At 43.2% G+C, this 16,416-nt stretch overlaps 1 protein-coding gene across 3 annotated transcripts in view; it reads left to right on the top strand.

Moving 5' to 3' along the window:
* The first annotated feature begins 63 nt into the window (after window positions 1-63).
* Window positions 64-16,416, top strand: part of abcc1 (ATP-binding cassette, sub-family C (CFTR/MRP), member 1) — a 95,696-nt gene continuing 79,343 nt past the window's right edge. For 2 of the 3 annotated variants that reach the window (XM_041206164.1, XM_041206163.1), the window contains exons 1-3: window positions 64-362; window positions 12,217-12,393; window positions 14,597-14,722. In XM_041206164.1, the coding sequence (XP_041062098.1) occupies window positions 321-362; window positions 12,217-12,393; window positions 14,597-14,722 (345 nt within the window). In that variant the 5' untranslated portion in view covers window positions 64-320. The remainder of the gene's footprint in view (window positions 363-12,216; window positions 12,394-14,596; window positions 14,723-16,416) is intronic. The other variant, XM_041206165.1, reaches the window with a different exon arrangement.

Below are 16,416 nucleotides of genomic sequence, written 5' to 3'. Positions count from 1 at the left end.
GGTTTTGGGCGTTCATTGTGTGTCGTCCCTTCAGGCAAATTCGCCACGAGGGTGGGGAGGAGGTACCCGAGCTCGGCAATAGGGTCAGCAGCGGACTTGCACGGGCTGAACTTTCTCGCTTTCTGCTTCAGAGCGAGGAGGACGTTAACCCGTCAGCCGCCGGGGCTTGAGTCGGGATTGGCCGCAGTCAGTGAGCGGCTGCCGCTGGCGGAGAGACGGACGGACAGACAGACAGACAGAGAGAGAGAGAGAGAGACAGAGAGTGTGAACGGTCCCTTTAACAGGAGGCAGCGGCGCCGGGGGTGGGAGAAGCAGGCGGCATGGAGGCTTTCTGCAGCTGGGATGGCTCGGATGTCTTCTGGGTGAGTGAAGCACCACCTCGTTTCCTTGGTATTTGCATTTTGGGGGGGGGGTGGGTTGGTTATCGAGGCGGCCGCCGCCGGACTTTGGTGGGGGGGGGTGGGGGGGTGTTCCTTGCCGGCCTACCGCCGCTTTGATTTCCCGCGGCCTGGCCTCGCTTCCCTGAGCTTTTTACCCACACACTCGGGCTGCTCTCTTGTTTATTTTAGGGTTCAAGGGATGGAGCTGTTGTTTCTCTCTGCCCCCGCCCCGCCCCGCCCCATCGGCTGGACAGGCTGCCGGGTGACCTGCAGATGACCCAACACAAAGCGGTGGGACCGCAGATCGCCAAACCCCATTTTAAACTGATGCAGCGGTTCTATATTTAGAGGTCGACACGGGTCAAACAGGACATGTCCCAGCTAACCCCCTGACAGTGAACCTCATTCCTACCGAGCCAGAAAGCTCACAGTCCCCGCCGAGAGCGATTAATCCACTGCTAATGTCCCTAATCCTAGGTGACCTGAGTGTATTTGTAGCTACCCGGTCACTCGAAAGCAATTTCTGGCCGGTTGCAGCGGTTGAAGAAGGCCGTCGGTAATGAAGAACAGAAGCTGGGGAAGGTGGGGGTGGACGGGTTGAGTAATGAGCAAAAAGATAAAAGCAAAAAAACTGCGGATGCTGGAAATCCAAAACAAAAATAAAAACACCTGGAAAAACTCAGCAGGTCTGGCAGCATCTGCGGAGAGAATGAGCAGTTTTGGAGGAGAGCAGGACCCCATAGTGCTCTATATGGCTTGGCTAAATCTGGCGATGAATGGCTATACCAGTTGTCAGACATAAACTTTCAAGTCTGCATCCCTTGGACTTAAGGGAGTTGAGTTGATGGTAAAAGTAGTGTGGTGAACGAAGGGCCAAAGGCTAGACAGTTGACATGGAGGAGGAAGGTGCAGAAGGAAGTGAGGTTGGAAGAAAAATATTAATTAAAATATAAATGGAGAGGGATACAAGACCATGAAATGAGATGGCCTTATCTATGATTGAGAGGATAGTCGTAGGAATGACATGCAAGATGGGAAGATCAAGGGGGTGGCCATGAATATGGTAGGTGAGTTAACCTGCAGGGAAGAGTTAAGAGAAAACAGGAGGGCAGTGAATTCTGAGGAGAGCAAAAGGGGGGGGGTGGTGAATTATGACGTAAGTTGAAATTACTGAGGATGAGAGGTCATTTGGTGCAGAGGCTGAAGGAAGAAGGTGATGGTGCGAAACCTGGTGTGAGTCTTGGATGGGTGGTTAAAAATGTGAATTTTAAACGAATGGTTGGAGGGTGGAACAAGGTGAGGTACATCAAGAAGATGCTAAAGGAGTAGGTAGACCAATTTCCTATGGAGCCATGCTGCTTAAACCTTTCATCCTGAATATATGACTTGGATGAATGACTGGAGTGTTGAATATCCAAGTTTGTGGATGACCCCGAGCTAGGAAGCACAGTGAGTTGTGCAAATTGGAGTGGGAAATTACAAAGCACCATAGATTGTGAATGGGCGCAACTGTAGCATTTGTGGTTCACTGTGGGTTAGCATGAGGTCATCCGCTTTGGATCCCAGAAAGAAAGAAAGAATGGAATATTTTCTGAAAGCAAGAAAACTAGTAATTGTGGAGGAGCAAAAAGATTTGGGTGTCCATGTTCACAAATTGCCAAAAAGCTAGTGCACAGTTACAAAACATAATCAAAAAGCTAATTGAATGCAGCCAGAAACACTAAATGGACAGTTGAGAGTTTCTAGCATTTTCTGTTTTTAATTTCAGGTGTTCAGCATCCATCGTATTTTGCTTTTTGATCTGAATTCTTGCTTCTGATGTCTTTACGATCATATGACTTAGGAGCAGGAGTAGGCCATTTGGCCCCTTGAGCCTACTCTGCCATTCAATAAGATCATGGCTGATCAGTTTGTGTTTCGAGTTCCACATTCTCATCTGTCCCTGATATCATGTAATTTCTTTGCCTAACAAGAATCTATCTACCTCCGCCTTAAAAATATTCAGTGACCTTGTCTCCTCCATCTTCTGAGGCAGACAGTTCCAAAGTGTCTCAATCCTCTGAGAGAAAAACTTGTCCTAATTTCTGTCCTATAAGGACAGAATGCCCTAATTTTAAATCGGTGCCCCCTAGTTCTGGACTGCCCCAAAAGAGGAAACATCTTTTCCACGTCCACCTTATCAAGACCATTCAGGATCTTAGATATTTCAGTCAAGTCACCCCTCACTCTTCTAAACTCCAGTGGAAACGAGACCAGCCTATCCTCATAAGACAACCTGCTCATTCCAGCTATCAATCTAGTAAACCTCCTCTGAACTGCCTCCAGTGCATTTACATCCATCTTTAAATAAGGAGACCAAAACTGCACACAGTATTCAAGATGCAGTCTCACCAATGCCCTGTATAACTGAAGCATAGCATCTTTACTTTTGTGTTTAATTCCTCTTGTAATAAAAGACAGCATGGCTTCATGAAGGGGAAATCATGCCTGAAAAATTTATTAGAATTCTTTGAGGAGTTAACGAGCAGGATAGATAGAGGGGAACCAGTAGATGTAATATTTTTGGATTTCCAAAAGACGTTCGATAAGGTACCACACATAAGGCTACTTGATAAGATAAGAGCCCATGTTGCTGGGGGTGGTATATTAGCGTGGATAGAGGATTAGCTAACTAATAGAAGACAGAGTTGGAATAAGGGGGCCATTTTCAGGATGGCAACCCTATAACTTGTGGAGTGCCACAGGGATCAGTGCTGTGGCCTCAGTTATTTATAATATATATTAATGACTTAGATGAGGGAAGTGAATGTAGTATCGCCAAGTTTCCGGATGATACAAAAAGAAGTGGGAAGGCAAGTGGTGAGGATGACACAAGGAGTCGACAGAGGGATATAAACAGGTTAAGTGAGTGGGCAAAAACTTGGCAGATGGAATATAATGTGGGAAAATGTGAGGTTATGCACTTCGGCAGGGAGAATACAGAAGCTGAATATTATTTAACTGGAGAAAGACTGCGGTACAGAGGATTTGGGAGTCCTTGTGCATGAATCACAAAAAGCTAACGTGCAAGTTCAGCAGATAATAGGGAAGGCAAATGGAATGCTGGCCTTTATTTCAAATGGAATGGAGTACAAAAACCAGAAAGTCTTGCTAAAACTATATAAGGCACAAGTTAGATCCACACCTAGAATACTGTGAACAGTTTTGGTCCCCTTATCTGAGGAAAGATATACTGGCATTGGAGGCAGCCCAGAGAAGGTTCACTAGGTTGATCCAGAGTATGGAGGGATTTTCTTATGAGGAGAGGTTGGGCTGTATACACTGTAGTTTAGAAGAATGAGAGGTGACCTTATTGAAACATATAAGATTCTTAGGGGTTTGATGGGGTAGATGCTGAGAGGCTGTTTGCCCTGTGGGAGAGTCTAGGACCAGAGGGCATAATCTCAGAGTGAGGGGTCACCCATATAAGATAGAGATGAGGAATTTCTTCTGAGGGTAGTGAATCTGTGGGATTCTTTACTGCAGAGGCTCGGTCATTAAGTATATTCAAGGCTGAGATAGACAGATTTTTAATCAGTAAGAGTATCCAGGGTTATGGGGAAAAGGCAGGAAAGTGGAATTGAGGATTATCACATCAGCCATGATCTCATTGGATTGCAGAGCAGACTCGATGGGCCAACCGGCCTACTTCTGCTCCTACGTCTTATGATAGCATTCCATTAATCATCTTAATTGTTGTACCTGCATACTAACTTTTTGTGATTCATGCACTAGAACACCTAGATCCCTCTGCAGCTCGTAATTCTGCAGCAGTTCTCTGTTTAAGAAATACTTTGCCTTTTATTTCTTCCAAAGTGAACAATTTCATATGTTCCCACATTATACTCCATCTGCCACATTTTAGCCCACTCACTCAACCTATCTATATCTATCTACAACCTCCTTATGTCATCTTCACAACATACTTTCCTCCCTATCTTCCTTTAGCTGCAACTTTAGCTATCATGCCTTCACTCCCCTCATCTAAGTCATTGATATAAATTGTAAAAAGTTGACCCCTGTGGGACTTCAATTGTCACATCCTGCCAATCAGAAAAGACCCATTTAACCATACTGTCCGTTTTCTGCCAAACAGCCAATCATAAGACATACTCACTTCATTTTAATTGTAGTAGTGGTTAAATAATGCTAGGCCTTTTATACTTGGGTTTGGTGAGCGAGGGTTTCTAATGAAACTGTAAGTATATAGCACAAGGCTGGACACCAAGTCACTCGCCAAGATTCAGGAATGAGAGTAACTTAATTTAAGTTTCTCCTCCAATATGATTGTAGATGGATTGCCAGTTGTCAACACTTTTTGTCACAGGATTTGAGGCTGATGTACGTCAATGGCAAATTACTGGTTGTTCTGATGAAATGTTTATCTATGAAGATAACGTTGTGTAGCTAGGATTCATTGTGCAGATAAGAGGTGGCAATCAGAACAAACTGCAGATGGAGAAAGTACAGCCCTGATTAGTTGGATATCGTCCTTCTACTTGAATCTTTTATCTCAGCCAAACTCGTTTTTACCCTGTTCAGTCTAGCAATGTGTTTGAACACACACTATATCCGTCAATTGTATTTTCATGTCGTTGTCCATTGTCAGTGTTGCAAGTTAAAGTAGTTTGGTAAATTCTGCAATCTTAGGTAGGTTGAGGAAAAACTGAGCAACAGAAAATTCTTAATAACCCTGAATAAAGGAATGCATGTCTTGTAATAAACAAGTTATCTCCTTAACACAACTGACTCTTCCAGTTTTGTGAGTCTGAGGGGCATACTACTCCTATTCAGTTTATGGGTTGTTGAAAAATGTACTATAACATTGGTGCAAACTCTTGTGCTGCAGTCTTAAGTGCATGGTTTGTAATATCATCATGACCACAAGCTTTAAATGAGTCAGCGTTATGGAGGAGTTTCTCAACATCTTTTGTTGTAATTATCACATCAGGCATGTTCTTGTAAGGCTTCCCTTGTACTGCAGTACAAGGTGCTCTGATTCCTTCCTTGAAGACGCTCTGGAACTGCGAGCTTAAGAGCTTCATCTTTTTCCTTGTCATCCATACTGAGTGTCATATTGCGTATTTCACATGCTTTGTCTTTTCAAAACAAAACTGGATATTTTGGACACTGCCAAATTCAGGATTATAGCATTCCACTTTTAATAAGCTTAAATTCTTAAGCCATTTGAAGTAGGTTCATTGTTAAGCATCACATGCAGTGGTTATAGTCTAAAATATGATTAGAGGTTTAAACATTTTAAATAGGTTATGTATTGCTATAGCTTTATGATGAGTTAAAAACATGAAATGCAGAGAGATCTGGACACCATTAAACAACTTTTAGATCAAAATAAAAACAAAGTGTTGTCAACATCTGTTGGGAGAGAATCTGAGTTAATATTTCAGGTTGGTGACTTTTTGGCAGAACCGGAAAGGTTATATGAAACGAGTTCTAAGCAAGTACAGAGGCAGCGGGGTAGTGGTAGAAGAGTACGAATGTGAAGGTCTGTAATTGGGTACAAGGAAAGAGAGATTAAGTGGCAAAAGCGATGATGGTGCAAGGCAAAAGGAGATGGTAATGAGAAATGATGCTAATGAGTTAGCAAAAGATAGATTTAGAGGAGGTGTTAATGGCAAAGACAGGTCATCGCTAACAGCTGTCCAAAACAAAATGGGAGCTGAAGCTATGATCTGAAATTATTGAATTCAGTCTTGAGTCTGGAAGGCTCTAGAGCAATTGAAAGGTGAGCCGCTGCTTATTGAGCTTCATTGGAACAGTGTAGGAGGCTGAGTACAGAGAGGTCAGGCTGGAGCTGGGACAGAGAATTAAAATGTCAGGTGACTGCAAGCTTGGGGGGGCTCGAGATTGCGAAGTGAACTGAAGCATTCCGCAAAGTGGTCACCCAATCTGCATTTCATGTCCCCAATTTAGAGGAGACTGCATTGTGGGCAGTGGCTAAAGTGTACCACAGTTGAGAGAAGTACACTTAAGTCATTGTTTTACCTGGAAGGAGTGTTTGGGGCCTTGGATGATGAGAAATGAAGTGGTGAAAAGGCAGTTGCATCACCTGAGCTAGTGTCGGAAGGGGAGGTGGTGGTTGGGATTGATTGAGGTGTGGACCACGGTGCTGAGGTGGAAATGCTGAAAGGGGAAAAGAAGATATGTTTGGTGGTGGAAACGATGGAGGCTGATGTAGTGGAGGATGAGGAAAAGGGGAACCCTATTATGGTTCTGCGAGGGAAGGGGAGGCTTACAGCAGATGTATGGAAAATGCAACAGATCCAGTCGAGACCCCTGTAAATCACAGTGGTGGGGGACTGGCGGGTAGGGAATCATTGGTTGAGGAGAAAGTCAGACATGTTCAAATTGCTGTTATCATCAGAAGAGGCATGGTGGAGAAACCTGGAGATGCTATAAATATGATTAATGGGCTCCCCACCTGATTCCATTGGGAAACGGGCAGCTTTCCCATTTTCACAGCACAATTCCTGGCGGGCCTTTCGAGGCTTCCTTAAAGTAGAAATGGATATCTTAAAACAGCTGTTGGTAGTATTTGTACTATTGCCATTTACATCTCCTCTAAACCCATAAAAACAAAAAACTGCGGATGCTGGAAATCCAAAACAAAAATAGAATTACCTGGAAAAACTCAGCAGGTCTGGCAGCATCAGCGGAGAAGAAAAGAATTGACATTTCGAGTCCTCATGACCCTTCAATAGTTCTGTTGAAGGGTCATGAGGACTCGAAACGTCAATTCTTTTCTTCTCCGCCGATGCTGCCAGACCTGCTGAGTTTTTCCAGGTAATTTTGTTTTTTTTTTCTTCTAAACCCATATTTTGTTTCTGGATTTGCCCCATTACCTTTCCCTTTTTCCAGGCACCAACGTCGCTCTTGTTGTTTAATCCTTTTTGCCTTATCACAGTCCTAACCTTAGGTTTCCTTTTCCTGCTTCTGTACTTGCTTAAAACCTGTTATGTCTCTAACTTTTTTCAGTCCTGATGAAGGGTCATTGACCAACAATACTGCCAGACCTTTTTGAGTTTCCAGCATTTTCTGTATTTATTTTTGATTTCCAGCATCTGTGGTATTTTACTTTAGTACTTTGGGTTCAAGATTCTTTAACTGCAAGAATGTCAGTTACACCTTTTAAAAGGCTAACATTACACTCAAATATAGACCAGTTCAAGATTGATTCTTTTCGATGTGAAGGGAGTTTACTGCCTTTGAGAGGAGCAAGTATTAGTGACTGCAACGAGGAAGGAATGCTTTATTAATTTTAGCACCCTTGTCAGTTACAAGGTGGGTTGAGTGGAGAATAAAGTTGGGTGGCAGCTTTGGGTTGAGAGGCAATTGAGTTGGAGTGCCACTCTGCTCATAGTTACTTACCTGTAAATCCAGCTGCTCCTATCTTGCCCAACATTCTGACTCCGGCTGGGCAAGATCTGTGCAGTTAACGGTTTCCCGTGCCCTTCTATCTAGGGCTGCAGCACAGAATGTGGACAAGCCCCCTTTTTATGGCATTAGTTACCGTAAACCAGGTAAATTTAAAGGTCCAGCCACTGAGGAACCAGGGAGAAGGTAAGTTTACAAGGGAAATGGGCAGGATTGTGGCCCGGGGGGGGGGGCAGTGCAGGATGGGTGGGGGTTGGGTGGCCAGTGAGTGGGGGGGGCAGTCGGGGATGGTGGGGAGGGCAGTCGGGGGCTGGGGGATGTTTGGGTGTTAGAGGCAGTCGGAGTTAGGGGGGGTGAGGGGTAGTTGGGAGAGCAGTTGGGGTCTAGCCAGGGTGGTAGGGAGGGAGATAGCCAGGGGGGTGGGGATAGTTGGGGGTTGGGGGTGTAGTCAGGATGGTGCGTGGCTTGGAGGGGAACTTGCAGGTGGTGATGTTCCCATGTATCTGCTGCCCTTGTCCTTCAAGATGGTAGTGGTCGTGGGTTTGGAAGATGCTGCCTAAGGAGCCTTGGTGAGTTTCTGCAGTGCATCTTGTAAATGGTACACACTGCTGCTACTATGCATTGGTGGTAGAGGGAGTGAATGGCACCACTTCCACAAACAACCAAGCGGGGCTGCTTTGTCCTGGATGTTTCAAGTTTCTTGAGTGTTGTTGGAGCTGTACTTATCCAGGCAAGTGGAGAGTATTCCATCACACTCCTGATTTTGCCTTGTAGATGGTGGACAGGCTTTGGGGAGTCAGGAGATGACTTACTCACCGCAGAATTCCTAGCCTCTGACCTGGTCTTGTAGCCACAGTATCTATATGGCTAGTCCGGTTCAGTTTCTGGTCTGGTACCCCCCAAGATGTTGATAGTTGGGGATCAGCGATGGTAATGCCATTGAGGCGATGTTTAGATTCTCTCTTGTTGGGAATGGTCATTGCCTGGCACGTGTGCTGCAAATCTTTGTCAGCCCAAGCCAGGATATTGCGCAGGTCTTGCTGCATTTGGACATGGACTGCTTTAGTATCTGAGGAGTCGCAAATGGTGCTGAACATTGTGCAATCATCAGCGCACATTCCCACTTCTGACCTTATGATGGAAGGAATGTCATTGATGAAGCAGCTGGGGATGGCTTGGCCTAGGACATTGCCCTGAGGAACTCCTGCAGTGATGTACCCTGAGGAACTCCTGCAGTGACGTACCTTAAGGAACGGAGATGATTAACCTTCAACAACCACAACCATCTTCCTTTTGTGCTAGGTATGACTCCAACCAGTGGAGAACTTTCCTCCTGATGCCCATTGACTCCAGTTTTGCTAGGGCTCCATGATGCTACACGCGATCAAACGATGCCTTGATATCAAGGGCATTCACTCTCACTTCACCTCTGGAGTTCAGCTCTTTTGTCCATGTTTGAACCAAAGCTTTAATGAGGTCAGAAGCTGAGTGACCCTGGTGGAACCCAAACTGAGTGTCACTGAGCTGGTTATTGCCGAGCAAGTGTCGTTTGATAGCACTGTTGATGACCCCTTCCATCACTTTACTGATGATGGAGAGTAGACTGATGGGGCAGTAATTGGCAGGGGTGGGCAATTTTCCACATAGCTGGGTAGTCGCCAGTGTTGTAGCTGTACTGGAAAAGCTTGGCTGGGGGGCGAGGCAAGTTCTGGAGCACAAGTCTTCAATACTGTTGCTGGAATATTATTAGGGCCCATTGCCTTTGCGTATCCAGTGTCTTCAGTCCTTTCTTGATATTATGTGGAATGAATTGACCTGGCTGAAGACTGGCATCTGTGACATTGGAGACCGAGATGGATCATCCACTCGGCACTTCTGGCTGAAGGCTGTTGCAAATGCTTCAGCCTTATCTTTTGCACTGATGTGCTGGGCTCCTCCATCATTGAGGATGGGAATATTTGTGGAGCCTTCTCCTCTAGTGAGTTGTTTAATTGTCCACCACCATTCACGACCGGATGTGGCAGGACTGCAGAGCTTAGATCTGATCCGTTGGTTGTGGAATCGCTTACCTGTATCACTTGCTGCTTGTGCTGTTTGGCATGCAAGTAGTCCTGAGTTCTATGTTCACCATGATACCTTATTTTTAGTTATTCCTGGTGCTGCTCCTGTACTCTTCATTGGACCAGAGTTGATTCCCTGGCCTGATGGTAATGGTAGAGTAGGGGATATGTCATGAGGTAACAGATTGTGGTTGAGTGCAATTCTGCTGATGGTCAACAGTGCCTCATGGATGCCCAGTCTTTGAGTTGCTTGATCTGTTTGAGGTCTTTCCCATTTAGCAAGGTGGTAGTGTTATCCTCAATGTGCAAGGACTGTCATGGACAGATACATCTGTGGCAGGCAGGTTGGTGAGGGTAAGGTCAAGTATGTTTTTCCCTCTTGTGGTGAGGGAACCAAGCTGCTTCAGACCCAATTTAGCAGCTATGCCTTTAAGGACTTGGCTAGCTTAGTCTGTGGTGCAACTGAGCCACTTTTGGTGATAGACATTGAAGTCCCCTGCCCAGAGTACAGTTTGCATCCTTGCGACCCTCATTGCTTCCTCCAAGTGCTGTTTAACATGTAATGATGAGCACTGATTCATCAGCTGAGTGGGAGCAGTACGTAATAGTCAACAGGAGGTTCGACCTAAGACTTCATGGAGTCTGCAGTCGATGTTGAGGGCTCCCAGGGCAACTCCCTCCCAACTGTATACCACTGTGCTGTCACCTCTGCTGGGTCTGTCCTGCCGGTGGTGATGTGACATGATCTGTAGGGTATGATTATGTCAGGCTGTTGCTTGACTAATCTGTGAAATAGCTCTCCCAATTTTGGCACACAGTCCCCAGGTGTTGGTGAGGAGGACTTTGCAGACTCGACAGCCATTGCTGTTTCTGGCTGGCCTGTCCGGTTTCATTCCTTTTTATTAACTTTTTAGTGGTTTTGATACAACTGAGAGTCAGCCACATTACTGTAGATCTGGAGTCACATGTAAGCCAGACCAAATGGCAAATTTCCTCCCCTAAATGGCATTAGTGAACCAGATGGGTTTAGACTTCTAATTCAGATATCTATTGAATTCAAATTGGGTAGTGGAATTTGAACTCAGGACCCCCAGAGCATTACCCTGAGCTTCTGGATTACCAGATCAGTGATAATACCACTATGCCACCGCCTGCTTACTGCTCACAGCGTGGTCTCCTTTACGTTGTGAAGATTGGAAAACCTCCTTGCTTAAGCATCTGTGTTCTCCTTTGTGGTTCACCTCTTCCATTTTCCCTTTGTTCCAATTGTTATCTTTCAGATTTAGTCACCAACACTGTTCGAAACAAATTCAATGCAGACATGACTGGTATCTTTCTACTGGGCACTCTGATCTTAATAAAGAATGTAGAAATTTCAGAGTGAGGCTGCATTGTCTTTTTTGTTTCTCTCATCGAACTCCTTTTCATTTCTCTCCATTTTGGAGTTATTTTTAGACATGTTTTCTTTTCTTGGCTCTCTACTGCCATGCATTGTTATTGTCTCACTTTTTTCAACACTTCTTGCTTTCCATCTTGTAACAACTTTCACTCTTCAAAAAAAAGTCATACTTTAAGCCATCAACTGCCACTAAGTGACAGCAGTGATGTGCTTGACTTTTATCTGTTTTTCGTCGTACCTTTCATTTTATATAGTCCTATCAAGGAGAATGCTTATTTCCTTGTTTTCTTGACTGGTTCATGGTCTTTGGATACCGCTGGCAAGGGTGAGAGGGTGGTAGTGAATCATTGCAGTCTGTGTGGTGTAGGTACATCCACAGTGCTGTTAGGTAGTGGTTCCTGGATTTTGACCCAGCAACAATGAAGGAAAGCTAATATATTTCCAAGTCAGTATGGAGTGTGATTTGGAGATGGTGATGTTCCCATGTGCCTGATATCTTTGTCATTCAGCATTGCCAGAGGGTTTACCATTGCATAGTTTAATTTATATTTTCTCTTTGCAAATGATGATCAAACTGTTGAGTATATTTAGCACTTTTTGATTTCACTTTATTAAAATTAAAAGCCTATGCTTTTGAATTTGGTGGGGAGGGGATGGTGGTGTTGATTTTAACCAGTGTGGCCACAGTATCTGGCTCTAGATAGAATATGATCAAGTATTCAGCCGACTTTTCCCCAGTCTCCAGCAAAGCCTGTGCTGCTGGAAGAGCTACGGTATCTGACTATGCTTTGCTTAGAAGGCATCAAAAAAAGTGTGCCTCTATGCCGTAGCTTTTGAGTGTGAGCAGACAGGTGGATTACATTTATGGATATGAATGTACCTTGATTTGAAGGAAAAACGTGTTTTGCTCCAGGTGTTAACTTGTTCATTTTGTATATTGCAGGATTCAAACAAAACCTGGTATACAGATAATCCAGATTTTACACGCTGCTTCCAACTAACCATCTTAGTCTGGATCCCTTGCATCTACATCTGGATTTGTTTTCCATTCTACTTTTTGTTTCTTCGTTATCATGACCGAGGTTATATTAGAATGTCAATTCTCAATAAAATTAAAACGGTAAGAGATACAGCTGTTTAATCACTCTACAGTATATATCTGCGTACGTATTGTCTTTCACAGATTAGATGTTTTCTTTACTGGTTCGTGGTCTTTGGGTACCGTTGGCAAGGGTGAGAGGGTGGTAGTGAATCATTGCAGTCTGTGTGGTGTAGGTACACCCATAGTGCTGTTAGGTAGTGGTTCCTGGATTTTGACCCAGTAACAATGAAGGAAAGCTAATATATTTCCAAGTCAGTATGGAGTGTGATTTGGAGGTGGTGATGTTCCCATGTGCCTGATATCTTTGTCATTATAGGTGGTAGAGATTGCAAGTTTGGGAGGTGCTGTCAAAGAAGCCTTGGTAAATTGCACACTGCTGCCACATTGTTCTGATACTGATGGACGGGGAGTTAATCAAGTGGGCTGCTTTGTCCTAGATGTTGTTGAGTGCCTTGAGTGTTGGAATTGCACTCATCCAGGCAAGTGGGGAGTATTCCATCCTTGGATGGTGGACAGGTTTTGCGGAGTCAGGAGGTTAGTTACTGGCCGCAGAATCCCCAGCCTTAGATGTGCTCTAGTAACACCATGTTTATGTGGCTTGTCCAGTTAATTTTTGGGTCATTGTTAATTCCCAGGATGTTGATGGTAGGGGTTTTAGTGATGGTAATGCTGTTGAATATCAGGGGGAAACGGTTAGATTTCCTCTTGTTGGAGATAGTCATTGCTTGGCACTTGTGTGGCATTAATCTCACTTGCTGCTTATGAGCCCAAGTCTGAATGTTGTCCAGGTCTTGTTGCATGCTCGCCCGGATTGCTTTATAATTTGAGGAATTGCAAATGGAAATGAACATTGAGCAGCTGTCATTGAACAACTCCATTGTTGCACTTATGATGGAAGGGAAAGCATTGATGGAGCAGTTGAACATTGTTGAACCTAGGACCTGAGGAACTCCTGCAGTGATGTGCTGGGGTTGAAATGATTGGCCTCCATCAACCACAGCCATCTTCCTTTGTGCCAGATCTGACTCCAGCCAGAGAGCCTACTCCTGATTCCCATTGACTTCAATTTTGCAACAGCTCTTTGATGCCACACTTGGCTAAGTTCTGCCTTGATGCTAAGGGCAGCCACTCTCTCCTCATGAATTCAGCTCCTTTGTCCATGTTTGGAACAAGACTGTAGTGAGACCTGGAGGCAGAACTCAGACTGAGCATTGGTGAGCAGGTTGTTGTTAAGTAAGTGCTGCTTGATAGCACTGTCGATGGCACCTTCCATCATTTGGTTGATTTAAGGGCAGACTGATGGGGAAATTGGTCTGATTGGGATTTTTCCTGGGCAATTTATTACTTTTGTAAGGTAGTTTTGGGCTACGATTCTTCACTCCAGCCAGGATGTTGTTGGGGCCCATAATCTTTGCTGTATCCAGTGGGCTCAGCTGTTTCTTGTTATCATGGAGTGAATTAAGTTGGCAGAAGATTGGCATTTGTGATGCTGGGGACATTGGCATCCCATCGCATTATATGATTGTCTAGACTTTGCCCAACTGGTGAAAGTTAAGTATAATGAAATAAAAGCAGTCATTTGGAACGTACAGGTGCTCAGCAGCAGAAAACACTGGAACTAGTGTATCTGCAGTCTCTAAACTGATCTGTGTTTTGAAATCCAAAATGTCAGCATTGAAAGGATTCACATCTACACTTTAGCAACAGATTTTCTTTTGAATGTCAATTTCGGTTTTAGAAGAATCTATGGAGTTATATTCATTTACATTTCTGTTTGACCCAGATCCATAACCTTTAGCACTGCCTCTTCTGCTACCTTCACTTCATTTATATTTGCAGTCTCTTTGCCCTTCTCTGACTGCTCTCCCTTTTGCTTTCTAGCATTTAAATTCTGCAGTGTCATAGGACTGCCTTGGGGGCACAATGTGTGTCACTGGAGCAATATAGGATTTTCAGAGTTTACACTGAACACACAACTCTTTGAGAATCAAGTTGTCAGTGTAAATGGGATTAATGTTGCTTCACTGCAGATCTTTCAGGGAAAAGATTATAAAAATGTTTAATTATGTATTGTGATTTTATTTTTGTATTTATTTATTGGATTATAACCAGAGATAAGGAAGCCATTCGGAACATTTTAGTTAATCCATTCATAGAGATCTTAATGCCCCCTCATTATAGCATTAATAAAGTTTAACTTTTTGTATAATATTTATTACAGGTTTTGGGATTTGTGTTGTGGCTAATCTGCTGGACAGATCTTTTCTACACTTTCTGGGAGAGAAGTGAAGGACTTGGGCAAGCTCCTGTTTACATAGTGAGCCCTGCAATACTTGGGGTTACAATGGTAATTACATTGCTTTTTTAATTTAAGTTGGGAAATTTTGTATAACCTGTTGCTCTTCGTGCAAAGCATTTTTAAAAATGGTTTTGATGATGCAGGCCATGCTTTATTATTTAGAAAAGAGAATTGTGGGACACCTGGAGTATTGCATACAGCTTTGGCCTCCTTACCTAAGAAAATATATACTTGCTGTAGAGGGAGTGCAGTGAAGGTTCACCAGATTGATTCCTGGGAAGGCAAGTTTGTTGTATGAGGAGAGATCGGGCTGACTAGGCCTGTTTTCACTGGAGTTTAGAAGAATGAGACCCCATTCATTGAAACGTATAAAATTCTGACAGGGCTGGACAGACTGGTTGTGGTCTAGAACAAGGGATCACAATCTCAGAAAATGGGGTACAACATTTAGGACTGCGATGAGGAGAAACTTCTTTACTCAGAGGGTGGTGAACCCGTGGAATTCTCTACTACAGAGGCTGTGGAGGCCAGGCCATTGAATATATTTAAGAAGGAAATAGATTTCTAGACTCTAAAGGTGTCGAGGGGTATGGGGAGAGAGCGGGAGTATGGTGTTCAGATAGAGGATCAGCCTTGATCATATTGAATGGTGGAGCAAGCTCGCATGACCTACTCCTGCTATTTTCTATGTTTCTATGTTTTATGTTAAAAATCAACTTGTAGCATACAGCCGTTAATTTGAATAGCCCCTCCGTGGTTTGCTGATTTAGCGTGACACTTCGATAATAGTGACAAACCCTGAATTTAGTTCAATCCAAGTGTTCCCAATTTGCTCTTTACAAACTGGTTGTAATATTTTTGTACACATTTAAAATTCCCTCACACTATCAATGCTATAAGAACAGCAGCATGGAAAGTTTTATTGATTTGTAGTGGCTATTTTGTTTTGACATAGGATGTAAATTATGAATATTCAACCAAGGCCATTTTGTAAATCATCTATTGCATCTTGCTTTATTGAGTAGAATGACTGGGGAGCATTGTGAAAAATGTTCTTTTTTGTTTTATTTAAAAAATGTAAAAATTGAAGTTCAGTGGTTTATTGCAAATTCTGTAATTTATCCAAGTATATTTTATAAATCATTGTATGGATAGTGTTAGAGGATTTTTTCATTTTTGATTTAGATGCTTTATCTATTCCTCAAAATCAATAAGGTTCTTGAAATGTTGAGGTTAAGTATGTCTTACATGCAGTAGTATATTCTTAAACACTTAAGATAGAGGCATCAAACATATTACAGTTCTGAGCTAAGACGTCAGGATAATTGAATCATTTGAATTAAAATCCTGACTATAATTTGCCACTTGTAATATTGCCACTTTTATACATTTCGCGCACCCCTACTATGTGACCATTGAGATGTTGTCATATTACATGGTAACATCAAAAGACAAAAGCATTTAAATAAGGAAGAAGGTATTGAAATTCATACTTTAGCAGTAACTTTAATGTATCTGCTTTCTTAGCTAAATAGTTCTCTTTAGGTTGATAAAACTAACAGAAATTTCTTGTTGCGTATAATTGCTAATCACCTTGTGAAACTTTCAGTTGTAAGTCTGCCTTTGATTCTGGGGCATTCGGCATCAGCTGATTTTTTCCCATGCTATAGAACTCTTAATTAAGATATTTTTAACCAAATGTTACTCTTTTGTTGTCTTGCATCCATATCAATGTTTAAAAT

Source organism: Carcharodon carcharias, chromosome 15, assembly GCF_017639515.1.
Source record: "Carcharodon carcharias isolate sCarCar2 chromosome 15, sCarCar2.pri, whole genome shotgun sequence".
NCBI lineage: Eukaryota > Metazoa > Chordata > Chondrichthyes > Lamniformes > Lamnidae > Carcharodon > Carcharodon carcharias.
The sequence above is the reverse complement of the archived record's forward strand: the minus strand, read 5'-3'. Positions and strand labels throughout refer to the sequence as shown.